Here is a 20,621-nt window from a genome sequence, read left to right as displayed (position 1 = left end):
TAATAGGGGGTACAAATGTTAAAATAAATTTAGATTTAAATGCTAGTGATCAGTGAAAGGCAGGGGTAAGGGATGTGGTATGTATGAATTTTTTTCTGTTGTCTTTATTTCTTTTTCTGAATTGATGCAAATGTTCTAAGAAATGATCATCATGATGAATATGCAACTATGTGATGATATTGTGAATTACTGATCATATATGTAGAACGGAATGATCATAAGTTAAGAATGTTTGCATTTTTTGGTTGACATAAAATTAAAATGAAAGGAAACTGAAGAAAAGCAGGGAACAGAGGACAAAATTCTGGGCAAAAGTTTAAGTTCCTGAGTTGTACATATAGAGGCTTTTCAAAACTTGTAGTCCTCTGCCCTTTTTGGCCTGTGGCTGATTTACTGGAACTTCCCTGTTCTCCAGGATTAGGTATAGGAGATGATTTGAAAGTAGGATTTTGCAGCCATACCTAGACATAGTAGAAGGATTTTGAGTGCTCTACTTTTTCCTTGCTAGCTATATTTGATGCCCCCTTTTCCTGTGGAGCAGTCTCTGATCTTTTCTTTTGGATTCTCTTCCTATGATCAGCTTGTTGCTCCAGAAAAAGCTTCATAAGTTTGAGTTGGCCTGTTTGGCCAATCTTTGCCCAGAGTCTGCTGAGGAGTCCAAGGCCCTCATACCAAGGTTAGTAGTGGGAGGTAAGAAATTCTAAATTTTAAATTAAGGTTAAAATTTAGGTATATACGGCCGGCGTACTACACCAAATGTTAGGAAGAATGGTAAGAGTGTAAATTGTTGCAGTAACTTTTGAGAGAATTTGGCTCCATCTAGTAAAGTTAATGCCATGTGATCCAAAAATCCATTTCTAGGTATATGCTCTCAAGCAGGTTTACAAGAAGACATATATTACAGTGTTCATTGCAGCTTGGTTAGTAGTTACAGAAATTTGCCGAATGTCAGTCAACAAGAAAATTGATAAATAGCTTATTATATCTTCATACAATGTGGATTTTACAGCAGTAAATATTTTAATGAGCTAGAGTACTTCAGCAGTAGAATGTTCACCTTCCATGCAGAAGATCTGGGTTTGATTGCTGGACCATGCACGTAAAAAAGAAAAAAAAAAATTAAAGAGTTGAAACAGCATAGAATGTGTGTTAAAATTAATTTTGAGAGAAAAAAAGTTGCAGAAAGAAACCATGTTTATGATGCCATTCCTTATAAAGTTGAAAAATAATGCTATATATTGTGTATGGATACTTATGTATAATAAATATAAAGGTTTGTATAACAATGATAAATGCCAAGTATAGGATAGTGGTTACTTCTGGGGGAAAAAGGGAAGGTACTAGGATGGGACAACATACACAAGGCCCATCAGTTTCTGTCAGGTTTTAGTAAAGAAATCTAAGTCAAATAGGGCTAACTGTTAAGGTTAACTTATTTTGTATTACCTTTTATATGCTTGAAATAAAAGGAAAAGAAACAGATAGAAAAAATATATAGTAAAAAGTGCTTATGCATAAATATACAGTGGGTTTCACCCCAACTCCAAAGTTATCTTGATAACCAAGACTGAATCTAACCAAAATGGACCTGCCTGGCATGTGCAGTAGCTTAGACTTCAACCTACAAGTCACCTGTACCCCATTCTTCCATTTTCTTAACATATGTTCTGTGACTAAGCATGTAATCAATCTGCACATGCTCAATAATTAGGTCACCTTTAATTACATCATCTGGGGCCACTGTTCTCATTACCCTAAACCCTGCCCATCTTTTTCTTTAATAAAAACTTACCAGAATTACTGCAGTTCTGGGAGACAGATCTTGGGCTGGTAGGCTATCTGCTCTCCTACTATGTGCCTAGTAATAATCTCTTTGTCTCTTTGAAAAAAAGTAGAAAATAACAACAGAATGTGTGGCAAGCTCATAGATAAGCGTGCATTAAAGAAGAGTGTGGGGAGACCCTTTAATCACTAATTATCCCTTTCTTTTGATTTTCTTGTAGCCTGGAGGGGCGATTTGAAGATGAGGAGCTGCAACAGATTCTTGATGATATCCAGACAAAACGTAGCTTTCAGTATTAATTTCCAGACCTCACTGCTACTTGGAGCTGACATCTCCAGCCCTGGAGCTGGGGCAGAAACTCTAGTCCAGAAAACACACGGGCTTCCTATGGCGAGAAAAACACAGCTTGATGTTGGTTTTGTTGCCATCTCAAACTGGGCTCTTGGACCCACGTGACCATGTAGTCTTGGAGGGACCTTGCAATGGCTGTCTGTGAGTTCCTGAGCATGCTAAATTTTCTCCAGCCTCTGAGAAGGCTGAGGTGGGACGATTTGAGTATAAGCTACAGTATTGACTATCTCATACCATGGTATTTGGCTCCTGTGTTATTTTTGTGTTTCCTGTTTTAGTTTCAGTGTGTTTGTAGTTTTGAAACTAGGCTAGAAGATGTAAAACAGGTTTTGGGGAAAAGATAAAAAAAGGAAGAATTAAACCAGACAAGTATGTGGTTTGGAATTCTTAAAGAAACGATGACTGTTAGTGACCAGATCCCCTCAGCACCATTGGGCCTAACCCAGGAGAAAAAGTTCACCATGGAAAGCAGTTCCACCTGAAGACAACAGTGTAGCATGTTGGGGGTGGCCATAGCCTTGAAGTGAGGCAGATACTTTGCCTTTCTTTTGGAATGTCTGGCAAAATGTGAATTTGGAATAAGTGGTCCTGAAGCACTGATTTGGTTAGCTCAAATCAAGATTTTTTTTCTTCAGAGGCCAGACCTTATAGGTCTGACTTTGAAGTCTCTTCCTCTTCGAGGGCATCCAGTATAGATTCTGCGACTGCTGTGAGCAACTGGTGTTCTTTGGTGGGGGTGATTGGGAAGGAGAGAGTTGGCCTTTCCTCAGCCATTCCAGATGAAGCCACTTGCTCCAAGGCTAGTTCAGGAAAAATGCTGGGAGCTTTCTTAGCTTTCTTCTGATGGGAAATAGGAATGTTTTTCTCACAATTTGGGTTTCTTTTCTTTGGAGCACTTGTCAGCTGGATATGAATTCATGATCCAAGAAGAAGTCTGGGGACAGAACACAGTTGGCTTTGAAAGTTGAGAGTTTTTTTTACCAACACTGCTGGCTAAAGTAAAAATAAAATACTCTTGTTTTCAGAAGTTTTTGCTCTTTTGGAAATAACATGGTTCCTGAGTTACCAGTATTCTTGGTCAGTGTTACAATTATCTTTTTTCCCTTGGGCAGCTTCACTTCTTGGGAGGCTCAGTGTTCTCAACTGTAAGATATGCATAATGATAGGACCTACCTACCCCATGGATTTTCTGAGAAGATTTGATGTATAAAGAGCCCAATGGTGTGTGACACACAGTGTGCCTTCACTTAAAGTTGGCAGCTATCATTATCTCCAGCACATGAACAGATATAAATGGTTAGCCAGCTTGCTTCTCTAGATAAAAATTGCTGCAGAAATTTGGTAGTGTGGCAACTGATACTTGTATCAGACTATGAAAAGAAACAAAGTCTCCAGAATTACTTTTTTCCAAACATTTTTAAAATTGTACTAACAATGTACAACTTCAAATATCCTATTTTAACCACTATCAACTGTATAGTAGTATTACTTGCACAGTAATTTGCTTCCATCACCAGTATTCATTACCCCAACTTTTTTATCACCTCAAAAAATCTGTACCCATTAAGCAATAACTTCCTCTTCTCAGCCCCTGGTAACCTATTTCAGAATTGCTTTTTTTTTTTTCATTTATTAATTTTAAAAAATTAACAAACAAAAATATTAACATATCATTCCATTCTACATATATAATCAGTAATTCACAATATCATCACATAGTTGCATATTCATCATTTCTTAGAATATTTGCATTGATTTAGAAAAAAATAAAAGGACAACAGAAAAAGAAATAAAATGATAGGGAAAAAAAGATTATACATACCATACCCCTTACCCCTTGCTTTCATTTATCACTAGCATTTCAAACTAAATTTATTTTAACATTTGTTCCCCCTATTATTTATTTTTATTCCATACGTTCTACTCGTCTGTTGATATGGTACAGAAAAGGAGCATCGGACACAAGGTTTTCACAATCACAGAGTCACATTGTGAAAGCTATATCATTGTTCAATCATCATCAAGAAACATGGCTACTGCAACACAGCTCTACATTTTCAGGCCGTTCCCTCCAGCCTCTCCACTACATCTTGAACAACAAGGTGATATCTACTTTAATGTATAAGAAAAACCTCCAGGATAACCTCTCGACTCTGTTTGGAATCTCTCAGCCATTGACACATAGTCTCATTTCACTCTTCCCCCTTTTGGTCTAGAAGGTTCTCTCAATCCCTTGATGTTAATTCTCAGCTCATTCTAGGGTTTTTCTCAATCCCTTGATGCTGAGTCTTAGCTTATTCCAGGATCTCTGTCCCACGTTGCCAGGAAGGTCCACACCCCTGGGAGTCATGTCCCACGTAGACAGGGGGAGGGTGGTAAGTTTGCTTGTTGTGTTGGTTGGAGAGAGAAAGGCCACATCTGAGCAACAAAAGAGGCTCTCTTGTGGGTGACTCTTAGGCCTAAATTTTAAGTAAACTTGACCTATCCTTTGTGGGGTTAAGTTACATATGAACAAACCACAAGACTGGGGGCTTAGCCTATAACTTTGGTTGTTCACACTGCTTGTGAGAATATCAAGAATTCAACTTGGGGAAGTTGAATTTCTCCCTGTTCTCACCACTCCCCGAAGGGGGCTTTGCAGGTACTTTTCCAGTCACTGATCAAATCACTCTGGGATTCATCGGGGCATCACTCTGGACAAACCAACAAACTCTCATGTCCTACCTGAGATTCCAAGTACTTATGGCATTCAATCAAACTATCTACATAAGTTATATTAGGAAATGCACTAGTCAAAATATAAATTTTGTAACAGACATTTTTTGCTTTAGTCTCACACATAAGGTGAAATTTTAAAATATTAATTACCATCTATTTTCAGCACCCTTCAATAATGACATTCCTTTGTTCTTCCTCATGCAAAAGCATTTTTAAAATTTGTACATTGTACATTTCACTATTATTATACACTCTAGGCATTCCTAGATTATACTATATCAATCTTTAACATCTATCTTTCTTTCTGACATCGCAGGGCTTAGGCATAAGAAGGCAAGCTAGCTCTTAGGGATGAAATGGAGATGGCACACCCAGGAAAAAGTGTAAAACAATCAAAATGGTTTCCTGTGGGAGAAGGACATGGGGTGAAGCATATAGTGGTGTTGTTTTCTTAATAAAGAATTTTAGAACTATTTAGCCCCCTAAACTAACCCCTAGGCAGCCTGTAATCTTTATCCAGGGGGTCCCAGATATTGAAGGTTTGGTTCCAGACTGCTGCAATTCAGCAAACATTGCAATAAAGTGAATTCCACGTTGTTTTTGGTTTCCCAATGCATATAAAAGTTATGTTCACAATGTGCTATAGTATATTAAGTGCTCAATAGAATTATGTTTGAAATAAATGTGGACATATCTTCATTAAAAACAATGGAATAGGCAGAGCTGTGCACAAAGGGGTATGGAAGGCGGGCGGCACCGGGGGGCCTCAGGTGCAGCAGCAACCACCTGAGCAACGGAAAAGAACAGGCCGTGGGTCCAGCTGGAACTCAGCAGCGCGAGGAGCCTCCCAGTCTTTCTCTGCGGGGCATCTCCATGGAGACCGTGATGTCACAGACGGGGGCTCCTGCAGGGGACTACCGGACAGGAGCCAGCTTCGTGGTCTCTCCACTGCCAAGCCCCCCCTCTGCCAGTGAGCACTGTTGCTCTGCTCGTATTCTCAACCTCGCGGTCCCCGGGGTGCTGTGTCCCCATCCGGGCGGCCATCTGGGCCAAGCCCGGGTGGGGGATTGCCCCAAGGTCCCACTCCCCGCTCTCCCGCCCCTCTCACCTACCCCGTTACCCGCCCGGTCGCCGGCCCGACCAAGAGCCGCAGAGCCTCGCCATGGCCTCCGGAGCCGGAGGACTGGGGAGGGGCGGCGGCAAGATCCGGACACGAACTATCCACAAAGGGCTGATTAAGCCTTATATGCAGGGGCGACCGAGGCATGGGGGCATGCTTAGAAGGCTTACAGAATCCATAAGGAATATTGTGCCAGGATGGCTGCAGAGATACTTCAACACGAATGAAGATGTACTCGGGTGCTCAGCAGACACAGGGGAGGTACCACGTGGGCAGGAAAATAGAGAAGATGAGCGTCTCACGCAGGCCACTGAGGAGAGCTCCAGTACTAGTGATGGGAGGATCACTCCTGCACCAACAGTTGATAATACTGAAGAACCTTCAACAACTAGCTCTGCTTCAAGTCATGCAGATGTGTCAACAAGGCCTTCTCTTCATCAGAGCCATCTGCGGTTCTCCGTGTTGGAATCCCCTGCCTTATACCACCGGTCGACTGTATCATTGGCATTGCCAATTGGCGGTTCTGGATTTTCCTTTCTAAAGAAAAATCAGCATGATGATAACAGCTCAACTACCAGTGATTTTTCTTCAAGAGCTTCTGATAAAGATATAGCTGCTGCAAAGTATCCTTCAGTCCCACCTCTGTGCTCCATAGAGCCTGAGACTTCTCCAGCTGCCCCACAGCACATTGCCACCAGCTCAAAAAACCCAGCATTCAACCTGTCTGCCTTTGAAACATATCCCTCTTCTTTTGGGAATTCTTCGATCCTTCAAACAAATCAGTTTGGGGATTCTTCTTTTTATCCTGGAAAAGCAACATATGGTGGTGCCTCAGCTCCTGCAGGATGGTCTCAACTACGGAGTACTCCTTACCAGGCACCAGTTAGAAGACAGATGAAAGCTAAGCAACTCAATGCACAATCTCTGGGTGTGACTAGTTTAGCAGCTCGGCGAATATTACAATCCTTAGAGAAGATGTCCAGCCCTCTACAGGATGCAAAAAAAATACCTTTTGCTGTTTCGTCAGCTGTGAATTATCTTGATAGAAGTGATATATATTCCACAGATTTTCAGGATAAAAAGATTAAGCTGGACTCTCAGTATCCCCCTGTTAAGGGACCTTTGATCCCAAAGCCAGTTTCCATAGCAACAAATCACGCTGTTCATTTAAAACCATCTGTGATCCTTACTCATAAATTGAGAAAGACTTATCAAAGAATAGCTGACAAGTACAAGCACAATACTCAGTATGAAAAAAGTGTGACACCAGGACAAAATAGACAACAAGAAAGTGGATTTCCATGCCCAAATTTCAATCTACCTGCAGCCAACGGGTTATCTTCTGGAATAGGGAATGGAGGCAGCAAAACAAGGCAAGACAGAACACACTTTGCTGCAACTAAATTGCCAAAGGAAAAGGGAATGGAAGTACCGGTATTATCAAAAATCTCTCCACCAATCACCAGTTCTTCACTGACTGTCTGCAGTTCAAGTTCCTCTGGAGCCACACCGTCCTCTCCATCACCCATCAGTCCTTCACAACCATTAACAAATAAGGGACAAGTGACCTCTCCAAGCAGGACCGGCAGTCCTGAGTTTAGGGTTTCATCTCCAGTTGTAAAAGTCACTGAGGCAGATATACAATCTCCACCATCTACTGTGCCTGCTACAAAAGCAGAAATCTCTGACACCACTAGTACTTCAGACCCAGTGATAAATACTTCAGGTCAAAATATCACTTCTGTGAGTAATACAAGCTGTAAGAAGAAACCAGATGAAGTTTGTGAAGGCCTTTTTGGCCAAGTAAAATCTGTGAAAGAAGGAAATGTCCTAGATTTTGTGGGAAACCCTGGTTTCATATCACCGAAGGTAGATCCTTTTGCTGCTCAGCATACTACGACAAGCCAGGTAGTTGATACAAAACCAGCAATAAGTAGCTTTACTCCTAGTGTAATTGGACTTGGGGAAAGTTTAAAAGGTCAGTCATCACGGCGGCGTAAAGCATGTCTACTCTGGACAAGCGAGGTAGTTCCTACAAAACGAGCAAGACGTAGCTTTACTCCTAGTGTAATTGGACTTGGGGAAAGTTTAAAAGGTCAATCATCACGGGACACAAATAAGGGACAAATGACCTCTCCAAGCAGGACCGGCAGTCCTGAGTTTAGAGTTTCATTTCCAGTTGTAAAAGTCCCTGAGGCAGATATACAATCTCCACCATCTAGTGTGCCTGCTACAAAAGCAGAAATCTCTGACACCACTAGTACTTCAGACCCAGTGATAAATACTTCAGGTCAAAATATCACTTCTGTGAGTAATACAAGCTGTAAGAAGAAACCGGATGAAGTTTGTGAAGGCCTTTTTAGCCAAGCAAAATCTGTGAAAGAAGAAAATGTCCTAGATTTTGTGGAAAACCCTGGTATCATATCACCGAAGGTAGATCCTTTTGCTGCTCAGCATACTACGACAAGCCAGGTAGTTGATGCAAAACCAGCAATAAGTAGCTTTACTCCTAGTGTAATTGGACTTGAGGAAAGTTTAAAAGGTCAATCATCACGGCGGCGTAAAACATGTCTACTCCGGAACAAAGTTCCGGAAAAGTGCCTGGTCTGTGAAGCTGCAAAGTTGCCATCAAGAGGTGCTGCTAAACAGACTGGAAGTGGGACATCAAATATAAATGGCAAACCAACTGTCTCTGCATCAATGTCACGCTTTGGACACAAATGTAATCCAGCAGTAGGAACATGGGATTGTGATACCTGTTTAGTGCACAACAAACCTGAAGCAGGAAGATGTGTTGCTTGTGATACAGCCAAACCTGGAATTGGTGTTCAGTGGTTACTTACATGGCCTGTAAACTCAAGCATTCCTGAGTTCAGAGTTTCATCTCCAGTTGTAAATGTCACTGAGGCAGATATACAGTCTCCACCATCTAGTGTGCCTGCTACAAAAGCAGAAATCTCTGACACCGCTAGTACTTCAGACCCAGTGATAAATACTTCAGGTCAAAATATCACTTCTGTGAATAATACAAGCTGTAAGAAGAAACCGGATGACGTTTGTGAAGGCCTTTTTAGCCAAGTAAAATCTGTGAAAGAAGGAAATGTCCTAGATTTTGTGGGAAACCCTGGTTTCATATCACCGAAGGTAGATCCTTTTCCTGCTCAGCATACTACGACAAGCCAGGTAGTTGATACAAAACCAGCAACAAGTAGCTTTACTCCTAGTGTAATTGGACTTGGGGAAAGTTTAAAAGGTCAGTCATCACGGCGGCGTAAAGCATGTCTACTCCGGACAAGCGAGGTAGTTCCTACAAAACGAGCAAGACGTAGCTTTACTCCTAGTGTAATTGGACTTGGGGAAAGTTTAAAAGGTCAGTCATCACGGCGGCGTAAAACATGTCTATTCCAGACAAGCCAGGTAGTTGATACAAAACCAGCAATAAGTAGCTTTACTCCTAGTGTAATTGGACTTGGGGAAAATTTAAAAGGTCAATCCTCACTGCGGCGCAAAACATGTAAAGTTCCGGAGAAGTGCCTGGTCTGTGGAGCTGCAAAGTTGCCATCAAGAGGTGCTGCTGAACAGAAGTGCCTGGTCTGTGAAGCTGCAAAGCTGCTAAACAGACTGGATTTGTGACATCAAATATAAATGGCAAACCAACTGTCTCTGCATCAGGGTCACGCTTTGGACACAAATGTAAGCCAGCAGTAGGAATATGGGATTGTGATACCTGTTTAGTGCACAACAAACCTGAAGCAGTAAGATGTGTTGCTTGTGAAACAGCCAAACCTGGAATTGGTGTTAAGTGGTTTCTTACATGGCCAGTGGCTTCAGAAAGCCTGTAAATATGACTGCTTCATCTTCTAGCTGCCCTGTGACCACTGGTACTTTTGGATTTGGAGATGAGCTCAAAAGACCCACAAAATCTTAGGAGTGTCCAATAGGCTGCCTTTCTAATAATGCAAAAGAAAATCAGGATGTGTCCTGTATGTCTGCAAAACCAGAGAGTTTAGTACCTGCTTCAAGTAGCAGCACTCTAGCTGGCTGGCTGTCATCTGGAAGGCAGCTGGAATTGGACAAGTTTAAGAAACCAGAGGGAAGCTGGGACTGTGAAGTATGCCTAGGAGAGAATAAAGCAATCTTTCAAATGTGTAGCATGTGAAAGTGCAAAGCTGGGGAGAAAATATGAGCTTAAAGGCTTTGTTCATTTTCAAATCCAGCATCCTCAACCTTCAAATTTGTGATCTCATCATCCCCTTCTGGGCCTTCTCAGACTTTAACAAACACTGGAAACTTTTAAAGGAGGCTTCAAATTTGGTGTGTCATCAGATTCTGTGTCCATGAATTCTATAAGTGGAGGATTAAATTTTCTAAACACATAGGAGATTTTAAATTTGCAGTTTCATATCACTGTTAGCATTTTGGTAGCACCATCTCTTCCTCCAATCCACCTGTGGCCACCTTTGTGTTAGGACAGGTCAGCAATCCTGTGTGCAGCTCTGTCTTTGGTAACTCTACTGAATCCAGCAAATATCAATTTTTGCTATTTTCTCAAGATAAGAAACCAGCAGCCTCATCTAGCATTGGTAGAGCTGTCACCCCATTTGTCTTTGGTCTGGGAAGTCAGCCAATAAACTTCAATCTCTGGTTTCAACTTTGAATTACAAACACATCTAGCTCTTCAGGATCCTCCTTTGTATTTGGCACTGGACCTTCAACATCTGCCAGTCCAGCATTGGGTGCTAAGAAGTCTCCAACATTCGCATAAAGTCAAAGTGCCAACCGGCCGAATCCCCCAGGCTTTAGATCTGTATCATCTTCAGTAGCATTATTTCCAACTGGTTCTCAGCCTGAACCACCACCTACTTTTGGCACAGTATGAAGCAGTACGAGCCTCCTGTGTTTGCATAACAGCCTAGTCAGTCTGCATTTGGCTCTGGAACAACTCCTAATTCCAATTTGGTTTTCCAACTTGGCATCAGCACTACAAATTTCAACTTCACAAACAATAATCCATCAGGAGTGTTCACATTTGGTGCAAATCTGCCACACACCTGTAGCCCCAGCCCAGCCTTCAGGCTCAGGAGGATTTCTATTTAACCAGTCTCCAGCAGCATTTACAGTGGAGTCAAATGGGAAAGATATGTTTTCTCTTCTGGAACTTCATCTTCTGCTTGTAAGATAAAGACTGCTCTCAGATGTGGGAAATAGTCACAATGGTTTTATACCCAATAGTTTTATTAACAAGAGCTGGTTCCCTGCATTCAGATAAGGGATTATACTATGTGCTGGAGTTATCCGAAGTGAGATCTGCCAGACATCTTTAATTTTGAGATTTTCCTCCTCGCTCTTTCTTTATGCCTCACCCCTTCCAAAAAAAAAAAAATAGCCGGACTGATGGTTGATTCTTCAGCAAGAATATTATATGATCCAGAAAATTACTCACTGATTTTACATGGTCTGGCTGTACACAAGAATAGAGGCCAAACATGAATGACTTTGTGTAAAATCTCTTTGTTTGCACCATTCATGTGCATTGATATGCATTTATGGAATTCTTTGAGGTTGTAGTTATATTTCAGGAGTTTTGTATTTATTAGAGGGTGTTGAAATGAATGATTTCTATGCTGAGTTTATGCTGTGTATGTGTGAAGTGAGTGAGTTAGGTACATGGGGCACTAAAATTTTCTGATAGAAGAAGCCTGATTAAGACTGGCCCATGCACAGGACTTGTTAGATCTATCTAGTTCTCAGTTTAATAATTATATGCTATTTCTATATTCTCCTTGTTATGATTATCACCTACCTTGTTTTTTTCATTGTTTATTATAAAATGTGTAAATGCTATTTTGTTTCTATACTTTTTTGGCATAAAATAAATCTTGAACTTGAAATTTTAATTTTGTGCTAGAAATTTTTTGTTGTTTAATCTTGTCTCAGATCTTATTATGGAAATTTCAAAGTTGCCTTAATCCATTTATTTTTAAAATTGAGGATTGTTGATGTGAATTTATTGGCTTTTTTGATATAATTTTGTTTGGACAAAAATCAGTATTGCACAAAGCATTAAGCAAATATTTTTATATGTACTGAAATGGACATGATGACTTTTTTTTTAAAAGTTTTTTATTAAGTAAAAATTAACAAACAAAACATTAAAATATCATTCCATTCTACATATACAATCAGTAATTCTTAATATCATCACATAGTTGCATATTCATCATTTCTTAGAACATTTGCATTGATTTAGAAAAAGAAATAAAAAGACAATAGAAAAAGAAATAAAATGATAATAGAGAAAAAAAGATTATACATACCATACCCCTTACCCCTCGCTTTCATTTACCACTAGCACTTCAAACTAAATTTAACATTTGTTCCCCCTATTATTTATTTTTATTCCATATGTTCTACTCTTCTGTTACTATAGTAGCTAAAAGGAGCATCAGACACAAGGTTTTCACATTCACAGAGTCACATTGTGAAAGCTCTATCATTGTTCAATCATCATCAAGAAACATGGCTACTGGAACACAGCTCACTAGTTTCAGATATTTCCCTCCAGCCACTCCAAAACACCATAAACTAAAAAGGGATATCTATATAATGTATAAGAATAACCTGGATAACCTCCCCACTTTGTTGGAAATCTCTCAGCCACTGAAACTTTATCTCATTTCTCTTCCCCCTTTTTCTCACCACACTTGCTTTTGAGGTCTCAGGTGAGAAACAAAGGAAGCACTAGTATCTGGGAACATGGAACTGTATCTTAAAATCCACAATCGGGGGCTCGCCACCCCCATGGCCCGTTAGCCAGCTTAGCACAGGCCTGTCACCCACCATTCCTGAGGGGCCAGGGGCAGCGGGCCCAGGGCAGCCACCCCCGCTCTCTTCCCTACACCCCTCACTCCTGGGCATGCAGACTGAGATGGGGGATCCCACAGGTGGCAGGAGTCCGCGGGCCCGGCCGCCCCCTTGCCCATCCCCCCCAGACACGGCTGTTCCGCAGACCCCAGATGCTGCCCTTGGAGGGAACTGGCTGTCCTGGGGCCCGTCCGGCACGGACGGATTCCTCAGAGGAGGTGTCTGAGAGTCAAGGGCAGCCTTTCTTCGTGCGAGTCCATTCAGGATGTGCCAGGCCCGGACTCCAGGCCACGGCTCACCCCACTCACGGCCCAGCAGGCCCCGCACGGCAGCAGCGCCATCCACTCACGGGCACTGTGTCCAGGCCCGGCTGCCCTTGCCAACTGCGGGGTACATGTGTGGACCCTGGGGAGTCGCTGGGGGTCAGCTTGTGGGGGAGGGGGAGGGACGCTGGGTGCAGGAACCAGGGTGGGCCGGGGTCAGCTGGGCCCCTCCGCAGCTTGGGTGGCTGAACCCAGTGGGGGATTGGAGACCTTCCAGCTGGAAAGCGTGGACAGGTCAGCACCAGGCTGGCCTGAGTGAGGACGGCGGTGGGGTGCCCCGCAGAAACCCTAGCTTTGGGTGCTCCCCAGACACCGACTGGGGAGGTGAATCAGGGGGAGTTCAGCCACACAGGGAGGGGCTGTAGATGGTGAGATGGGTTGGGGGCCTTTCCCAGCTTTGGCTGCAGTGGCCTGGGCAGGTGGCTGTACCCTGAGGGCACCCCAGGCCCTTCCTCCTTGTCCCTGACCCCTGCCCCTTGGCCCCTCCCGTTGCCTCTTCACCTCCCTTGTCGCTGGGGGTCTCTCACCTTCCTGTACCTCCTCCTTCCCCAGCCCCCCCACTGCTTCATGTGGGCCTGGAGGTTGTCACAGGGACCGTGGCCCCAGCTGCTGACCCCAGCCAGCCCCTCCTGCTGGCAGCCAGGCCCCTTCACCTGTAAATTGTAGAGTTGGAGGGGTGGGGAAGGGGCAGCGGTCAGAGAAGACTTGGGGAGACCGTGGAGAACCATGGGGCACCTGTCTGCTGCCGGCCATGTCTGAGCCCCACTGTGAGATGTGGGCCTGAGGCTGGGTGACAGAGCACAAGGCAGCTGCCACTTCCCCTGTGGCCTGAGGCAGGCGGCCAGGCGGTGGCAGGACGGCGTGGCTGGGGGCAGTGCCCACCTCTGAGCCCCGAGGTCCAAGAGCCGGACCTGAGAAGCTGGCACCTGACAACATGGGGTTCGGGGAGTTTGCCGTGACCCAGGCTGAAGGCTGCTGCAGGGTCTCAGCTTCCCGAAGACCCAGAGGCGGGTAGGACCTGAGGACCCTGCCCCGGGGGCAGCCCTGTTGCCTGTACCAACCACCCGGGGTTGGGGTTTGAAAATGGAGTCCCACCCCCCTGAGGCCACTCTTGCCTGTAGGGGTGCTGGGCTGCCCCTTGTGGCCCAAGAGTGCGCGTGCCCCCAGGGGTGCTGCATGGAAACCCAGCAAGCAGGGCGGCCGCGGGGCAGAGGCCGCCTGCGAGAAATCGGATGGGAATGTTCCAGAAAGGCCCAGAGGCCGGGGGGGTGTTATCACCACCCCCACCTCGGGGAGGACAGGCACAGCCACTCCAGGGATGCCAGGGGCCCTGGAGAGGAAGGTGCCAGTGCCCAGCAGACAGCGCCAGGCTCTGGAGGAGGCTCTTTGGAGCTGAGGAGGGGTCCGCTTTGCTGTCCACAAAAGCATCATTTTCCAATGGGCCCAAGGGAACAAAGAATGACACGGCCTCGGAGACTGACCCCTGACCCCCTCTGCACTTCTCAGCTGAGCCGAGGACCCCCCCCCCCACAGCGACCACAATCACCCAGAGGTGTCCACTCCAAAGCAGTGGAATATTCTTTTATAAACATGACTACTTGATTTGAGGGTCCTAAAAAAATGGTTTCTGCAGAGCAAGAGTCCTCCTGAAGAGAAATAACTTCCCAATTAACGCTAAACTTTCTATAAGGCTCCGGAGAAGACTCTAACCAAGTTCAACTCTCCAGTGGCTCTGGCCGTTTTCCACAGCACCTGGAGGAGTCTGAGGTGGGGGTGCCCCTAGCGCATCTCCTAAAGGCCGCAGGAGACTTTCTGTCTGGGCCAGGGGGCGGGGTCGGGCGGGCAGCTGTCTGGGAAGCCAGCGGATGGGCGGGATTAGGGGAGGGGTGGGGCTTCCCGACACATGCTGGCACCTGCAGCGCCTGCTCCCCAGTGCGGGGTCACCGCGGCTCTCCTCTGCACCCAAGGCCTCCAGTCCCCCGCCTTTCCTGGGGCCGGGTGCTGACCAGAGGGGGACTGGCCAGAGCAGCCAGGAGACCAGGAGGCCCAGCTCCAGGCCTTTTTTTTTTCCCCTTCCGAATACAGTCTTTTATTTATTTTCTTCAGATTCAAAGTTTATGTGTTTTAATTATATAAACATGAAGAGTTGGTTTTGCAAACTAAAAATATTTACTCATTAAAACTATATTAATACTTTAATAAACTATAAAAAAAAATGAGACAAAACATGTGCACTTCTATACCCGCATGTCAATCCTGCCAGATCCCTGCAGAGGGAATTCCCAGCACGCCCTCACTCATCTGTGTGAGGACACAGAGCAATTCCTGTTTAGACACACACATTCCTCTATTTGTCCAGCATGGTCTGCCCTCCTGTTCTTAATGGTTTCCTTCCGCTGTGAGTGTGCATGTTCAATTGTCTGCTTTTTAGAGCAGACATTGACCTTCCTCACCCACCAGCCATTGGAGGAGGACTCGGTCCACGCAGATGATTGATTCGACCCACTCTTTGGGGAGGGTTTCCTGGTGGCCCTCTTCCATCATCATATCTGGAATCAGATGAGCTTCCATAGCCTCTTCTTTTTTTGTCCAGACGGCTGCCCGGTGCTCTCAGTCCGGTCAGCTGGTGCCAGACTGGCCCCGAGGCCAGGCCCTGTCCCCTGGAGCCTGGGGGTGAATGAGCATCCGGATGGCGAAGGCCAAAGCAAAATGGGGCGCCCCTCGCTGGCCCAAGACTCCAGGGCTCAAGTGTGCAGGAGGGCACAGACCTGAGCCCAGCTCAGGAGGGCCTGCGGGCCCCACACCTCCAGGGGACCTGAGGCCACCCTGCGTTTCCAGCTCCCGGGCCCCCTTCCCAGAGCCCTGAATGAGGGGTGCCCAGAAAGGCCGAGGTGGTAGGCCTGGGTGGGGGGACCTGTCCCAGCAGGCCCCACAGGGGAGTGACATCTGCCTGTGGCACCCCCCTCCCAAAGACCCAGGCCCTGGAAAGTTGGGGGTGGGCCGGGAGGCCCCTGCAGGGGCAGCTGTGACCAGGGCTGCAGGCCCGGGAAGGGCGTGGGTGTGCCTGAGCATCTGCTGCCACCGCGTGGTGACCCTCCACGTCCCGGGGGGGGGGGCCCGCCGGGGCGTCCCTGGGCTCCCCCATGGCGCCCACTCCCTCCCTCAAGCTCGGGTTGTCTCTTTTCCTTACGGATTCTGCCAGGGCCGGACGCCGCGGGGCGGAAAGCGGGGCCCCCGAACCTCCAGCACCCCCACTTTCTGCTCCTCCTCCTCCTCCTCCGAGGCTTACGGCAGGGCTCGGGAGGAGGGAAGGGACCCCTGGGGGTGGGAGATCCCGACCGCTATTCTGGGAGGGCAGCCGCCCCCGCCCCTCTGGAAAATGGCCTCCGCGCCCTTGCCCCGCCTCCGCGGCGGCGACGGAAGGCGCCCAGCCTCAGTTTCCCCAAAGAGTGGGCTCCGGGGGTCTTCCGCTCCGACGGTCACCCGCGGCTGGGGCGCAGGGCGGCGAGGGGCCAGGCTGGGGTAGGCGTCCCCCAGGGTCGGCGTCTCCGCGGGCGGCTGGAGACCGTGCGGGGGCGGGCCGGGGCGGGCCGGGGCGGGCCTCCCTCCACTTCCGCCGGACGCGTGCGCGCGGGGCGGGGGCGGGGGCGGAGGCGGGGGCGGCCGATGGAGTCGCCGGGGGCTGTGCGCAGGCCGCCGCCCAGGCTGATTCGCCGGAGGCCGCCCGCGGGGGACGGGGGAGACGGGCCGGGGCCGCGGGCTGGGTGCTCGCCCCACGCCCCCCACTCAGGTGCCTCCGCGCCGCCCGCGCCCCTCCCTCGTGGGCGCCCCCGCTGAGCCCCCCGCCCTCCCCCCCCAGGCGCCCTCGGGACCCGTCGTGGTTCCTCGGCGACGCCGCGAGCGAGCGGGACCAGCTGTGGAGCGCGCTGCTGCGCGCCGCGGGCTCCGACCCGAGCCCGGCGGGAGACCCGCTGCCGCCGCTGCCCGCCGCGCCAGGCCAGGTGGGGCCACGTGGGGCTTCCGGGGCGGGGGCGCGAGCCCGAGGCGGCGGGGCGGGCAGGCCGCGGTGGGGGGCGGGCCCCGACGACCTAGCCGTTTCGCAGGATCCCCGGCCCGGCCCGGACTGCGAGGCACCCCCGGAAGTCTTCACGGTGGGTCCCCGGGCCTTTCTCTGGACGCCCCTGCCCCCGGCTCCAGGGGCCGCAGGGGGCCTGGCCCGCTCCTCCTCGCTGCCTTGCGCGGCGGGGCGGCACCCGGGGTCCCTGTCGGTGTCTTCGGCTTCGTCGCCCCGCCTTCACCCCACGCCTGAGCCGCCCGCAGACCCCAGTGCCGAGGAGCTGCCATCGGGGGAGGAGCCGCCGGCCCTGGAGAGCTGTCCCATGTGCCAGGCCCCCTTCGGATCTACGTGAGTGTCCCCACCAGGCTCCCTGGGTGACTCAACCCTGTGGAAGCCACAGCCCTCGTCCACAGGCCAAGGCCCCCCACCCGCTCAGCGCTGCCCAGTTGTGACCCCTTGAGGTAACGTTTTAGGGATAGAATGGGCCGAAGGGCAGGGTTCATGCTGCTGCCCGCCTTCCGGTGGCCCATGGCCTGGCTGCCAGCCACCTGCCCTCCCCGGGGCTGCCGGGGCCTAGACTGCCCTGGCCCCACGCCCCCCAGCAGAGGCGGCCCCAATGGCCCCAGGTGTGCTGGGCTCCCAGGGCTCAGGTTGTCGACTCTTAAGAGAAAAGTCCTCGTCGCTGGTACCGAGGCGCCTCGTCCTTGGTGGACCCAATGGAGACATTCAGGCGTTGTCTTCTGAGTCCTGGGGATGGACCCTGATTCTGCCAAGGAGCTAGACGCCCGCTGTGCAGCATGGGGCTGTGGGCCTGCCCATCCCGCGTGCCAGGAGCCCGAGCCCCAGCGAGTGACTCGCAGGCTGCGAGAGGCCCTTAGCAGCTCGGCGCGGTTGTCCCTGGGACGCGGGTTAGGTTCCTCGGGTGGCGCAGATTCCTCGGGGCGCCGAGGGCTCCGGGAGCAGACCCGACTGCCGTCAGGACACACGGTCCGGAGTGCTCCCGGGAACTGCTCAGACGGCGCCTTTTCCAGCTGCGAGACTCGGGTTCTGAAGTCGGGTGCGGGGCTCCTCCACAGGGCCCGGCGCTCCCAGCGCCAAGCCCCGAGGTCAGGGGTGGGAAGGCCACGTGCCCCTGAGGGTCCTCGGCCTGCGCTGTGCCAGCGACACCATGCTTCGTGCATGAGGGCGCGCGGTCGTGATCCTCCTGATTTAAATTTTACCTGACGCAGCCGCCGGTCCTGGGCGCAGGGAGGCAGTGCCCAACGATGCCCACAGGGCCACACAGGCCCTCACGTCTGGCATCCTGCCCAGCACGCAGCCTTGTCCTACGGGCAGTCTAAGGGATGTGAGGGCGCCCCGCAGAGGCCCGCGCTGCCCGTCTCCTGTTCCCTGTCTTTGGGTCACCTGCGTTTCCAGGTAGGTTGAAAAGATTCCTGAGACAGGAAGGCCAGCCTGGCCTCGACCTGTGGAGCAGTTGCTTGAGCAGCTCGAGTTCTGACTGAGGCCCTCGAGCTGGGCCATTGGCGACACTCAGGGCAGGTCCAGCTCAGCCCGGCGCCGCGAACACCTCGGTCGGACACCGGCCCCTGGGGTGCAGAGGTGGCCGGGGAGAAGGCGTGCCCCATGCCATCAGGGACGCCCACTTCTGTGCTGGTGCAGGGCGGGGCACGGCAGGAACCTTGGGCTAGAGGAATTGGGAGGTGCCCCTGTTAGTGGCTGTGATGGCATCTGGCAGCCACCCTGGAGAACGGCTCACTTTGACCTGTTCTTGGGGCTTTCCGAGAAGAGGACGGGTGCAGCGCTGAACCCCAGGGGCTTGCCTGCAGCTGGGAACGCTGGAGCAGACAGACCAAGCTCAGGTCCCACCGCCCCTTGGTCACCTAACAGGGGCCGCCCAGCTCCTCTCCAGCAGCCGGAGGGGGGGGGGCAGGCGGGACAGGCTATGGGCTTCCTTCTAGGGGAGACAGAACCTGTGCTCCGTCCCCTTCTGGGTGGGAGGAGGCCTGGGTGCTGATCGAGACTCAGTCCCGAAGCCACCACAGTGTGGGGAACTCGGCTGCGGCCCCGAGTTCAGGACTCACCCACTGGCCGAGCACTAAGGCAGGGAGCAGAGCAGGCTGGAGCAGGGAGGATGGCCGGACGCTTCCCAGGGGCTTCCCGCCAGGGCTGCCACCACAACGACTGGGCAGTGACCCCTCTGCTGGCCTGGGGATGTGCCAGGACACTGGTTCTGAGGATGTCCGGTGGCCTTTGGAATTTGCACTCAGAGCAGCATCTGCCAGGGGTGGGAAAGCTGTTGCCAGCCTCACCACAGCCTGGACCCCGATGGCGGCCAGTGTGCGAGGGGCGGTGGGGGCCTGCCCGGCCTCAGCCCCCTGCGTCCCACAGTGCCTGCGCTTGTGGTCTCTGCTTCTGCTGTGGTCTTTGCCTGCAGCTGTTGCTCGAGGCTGGTGGGACTGGCAGATCTACCAGGAAGCGGGGTTCCCAGGGCCCCGGAGGGCTGGTTTCACCCCCCCATCCCCTGCAGGTGGTCTGGGGTAGAAGTCGCATCCCTAGCAAGTGCCCCGTGTTTCCCAGCCCACTGCAAGGAACCTACAAGGACACTAAAGCAGCAGCTTGATTGGACGTTCGGCTGGGGTGGCCCAGGAAGTCTGTACAGCCTGGGGGTTGAGCTGTTTGCCTGTGGTCCCCAGACCCCTTTCTCAGCTGCAGCTGGTTGGGTGTGTCGTGGGTTCACCCCGACTTCCACCTACATCAGCATTGGCCCTACAGCAGGGCACGAGGGCGGGTGAGGGACACTCATGGGAGGGGGCAGCAGTCAGCTCTCTCTGCGGGGGCAGTTGGGGTCAGTGTCCAGAGGGAAGGGCGAGGGCGTGTCTCTCCCCAGCGAGTGGGTGACCAGCTGTCCCCACCCGCAGGATGTCCCAGCTGGACGTTGATGGCCAACTTGCTCAGTGCTTGGCTGAAAGTGCCGAGGACGTGGCATGGTGAAGTGGAGCCCGTGGACACCGCCTGCCTGGCCCTCATCTCTCCCCTCATCTGTCCCTGTGCCCACGTGGCCTGGCTCTCTGTGCACCATGGCTGTTGCATGGAGACGTGTCCATTAAAGGTGTCTGTTGGACACAGAGGCCGTCTGTCTTACGTTGGGTCCTTTCTCATGTCTGCCCGAGGGCACAGGAGCCCCCGGCTGTGATCAGACGCGCTGGTCAGTGACTTACTGGGCAGGTCGGGGTGGCCCCCGTGTCGTGGCCGCGTATCCCCCATGTGCCCTGGGGCTGGCCTGCGGCTCAGGTGTTTGGCACGGAGGCACTTTCCTCTCCTCGACTGGCAGTTCTACGGCAGTGTGTCCTGGAACAGGGACTTACCCAAGGAAAGCCCTTGGGGGCTGGGGGGCAGCCATTGGCT

The 20,621-nt window shown here is 50.2% G+C and overlaps 2 protein-coding genes and 3 pseudogenes across 4 annotated transcripts in view; all 5 read left to right on the top strand.

Annotated features, from left to right (window-relative positions):
- LOC143677421 (DNA-directed RNA polymerase II subunit RPB4-like) overlaps positions 1-3,161 on the top strand; it is a 97,657-nt gene extending 94,496 nt beyond the window's left edge. The window contains exons 6-7 of the mRNA XM_077153358.1: positions 581-676; positions 2,004-3,161. Coding sequence (XP_077009473.1) covers positions 581-676; positions 2,004-2,082 — 175 coding nt within the window. The 3' untranslated portion in view covers positions 2,083-3,161. The remainder of the gene's footprint in view (positions 1-580; positions 677-2,003) is intronic.
- LOC143677420 (nuclear pore complex protein Nup153 pseudogene) lies at positions 2,162-9,618 on the top strand (annotated as a pseudogene). 2 transcript variants are annotated; one of them, XR_013172602.1, is made up of 4 exons: positions 2,162-2,275; positions 3,247-3,430; positions 4,080-4,236; positions 6,105-9,618. The product of XR_013172602.1 is annotated as a nuclear pore complex protein Nup153 pseudogene, transcript variant X2 (transcript). The 2 variants fall into 2 exon arrangements; XR_013172601.1 differs by lacking the exons at positions 2,162-2,275; positions 3,247-3,430; positions 4,080-4,236 and having other exon boundaries at positions 5,813-9,618.
- Positions 9,619-9,786: 168 nt separating this feature from the next.
- On the top strand, positions 9,787-10,386 carry LOC143677422 (nuclear pore complex protein Nup153 pseudogene; annotated as a pseudogene).
- Positions 10,387-10,389: 3 nt separating this feature from the next.
- LOC143675673 (nuclear pore complex protein Nup153 pseudogene) lies at positions 10,390-11,180 on the top strand (annotated as a pseudogene).
- Positions 11,181-15,848: 4,668 nt separating this feature from the next.
- Positions 15,849-20,343, top strand: LOC143675672 (uncharacterized). The gene is made up of 6 exons (XM_077151746.1): positions 15,849-15,909; positions 16,362-16,923; positions 17,019-17,160; positions 17,263-17,564; positions 18,446-18,632; positions 20,135-20,343. Exons 1-6 carry the CDS (start codon positions 15,849-15,851, stop codon positions 20,153-20,155), a joined length of 1,275 nt encoding a protein of 424 aa, XP_077007861.1. The 3' UTR covers positions 20,156-20,343.
- The last annotated feature ends 278 nt before the right edge of the window (positions 20,344-20,621 follow it).

Source organism: Tamandua tetradactyla, chromosome 3 (assembly GCF_023851605.1).
Source record: "Tamandua tetradactyla isolate mTamTet1 chromosome 3, mTamTet1.pri, whole genome shotgun sequence".
Lineage (NCBI taxonomy): Eukaryota > Metazoa > Chordata > Mammalia > Pilosa > Myrmecophagidae > Tamandua > Tamandua tetradactyla.
Note: the sequence above shows the minus strand (reverse complement) of the source record. Positions and strands in the feature narration are given on the sequence as shown.

Coding starts and splice junctions, on each gene's coding strand:
- LOC143675672 (XM_077151746.1), top strand. CDS start 15,849: ATGGCGAAGGCCAAAGCAAAATGGGGCGCCCCTCGCTGGCCCAAGACT. Junction 16,924..17,018: donor GGGCCGGGGCCGCGGGCTGG/GTGCTCGCCCCA, acceptor CTCCCCCCCCAG/GCGCCCTCGGGACCCGTCGT. Junction 17,161..17,262: donor TGCCCGCCGCGCCAGGCCAG/GTGGGGCCACGT, acceptor GCCGTTTCGCAG/GATCCCCGGCCCGGCCCGGA.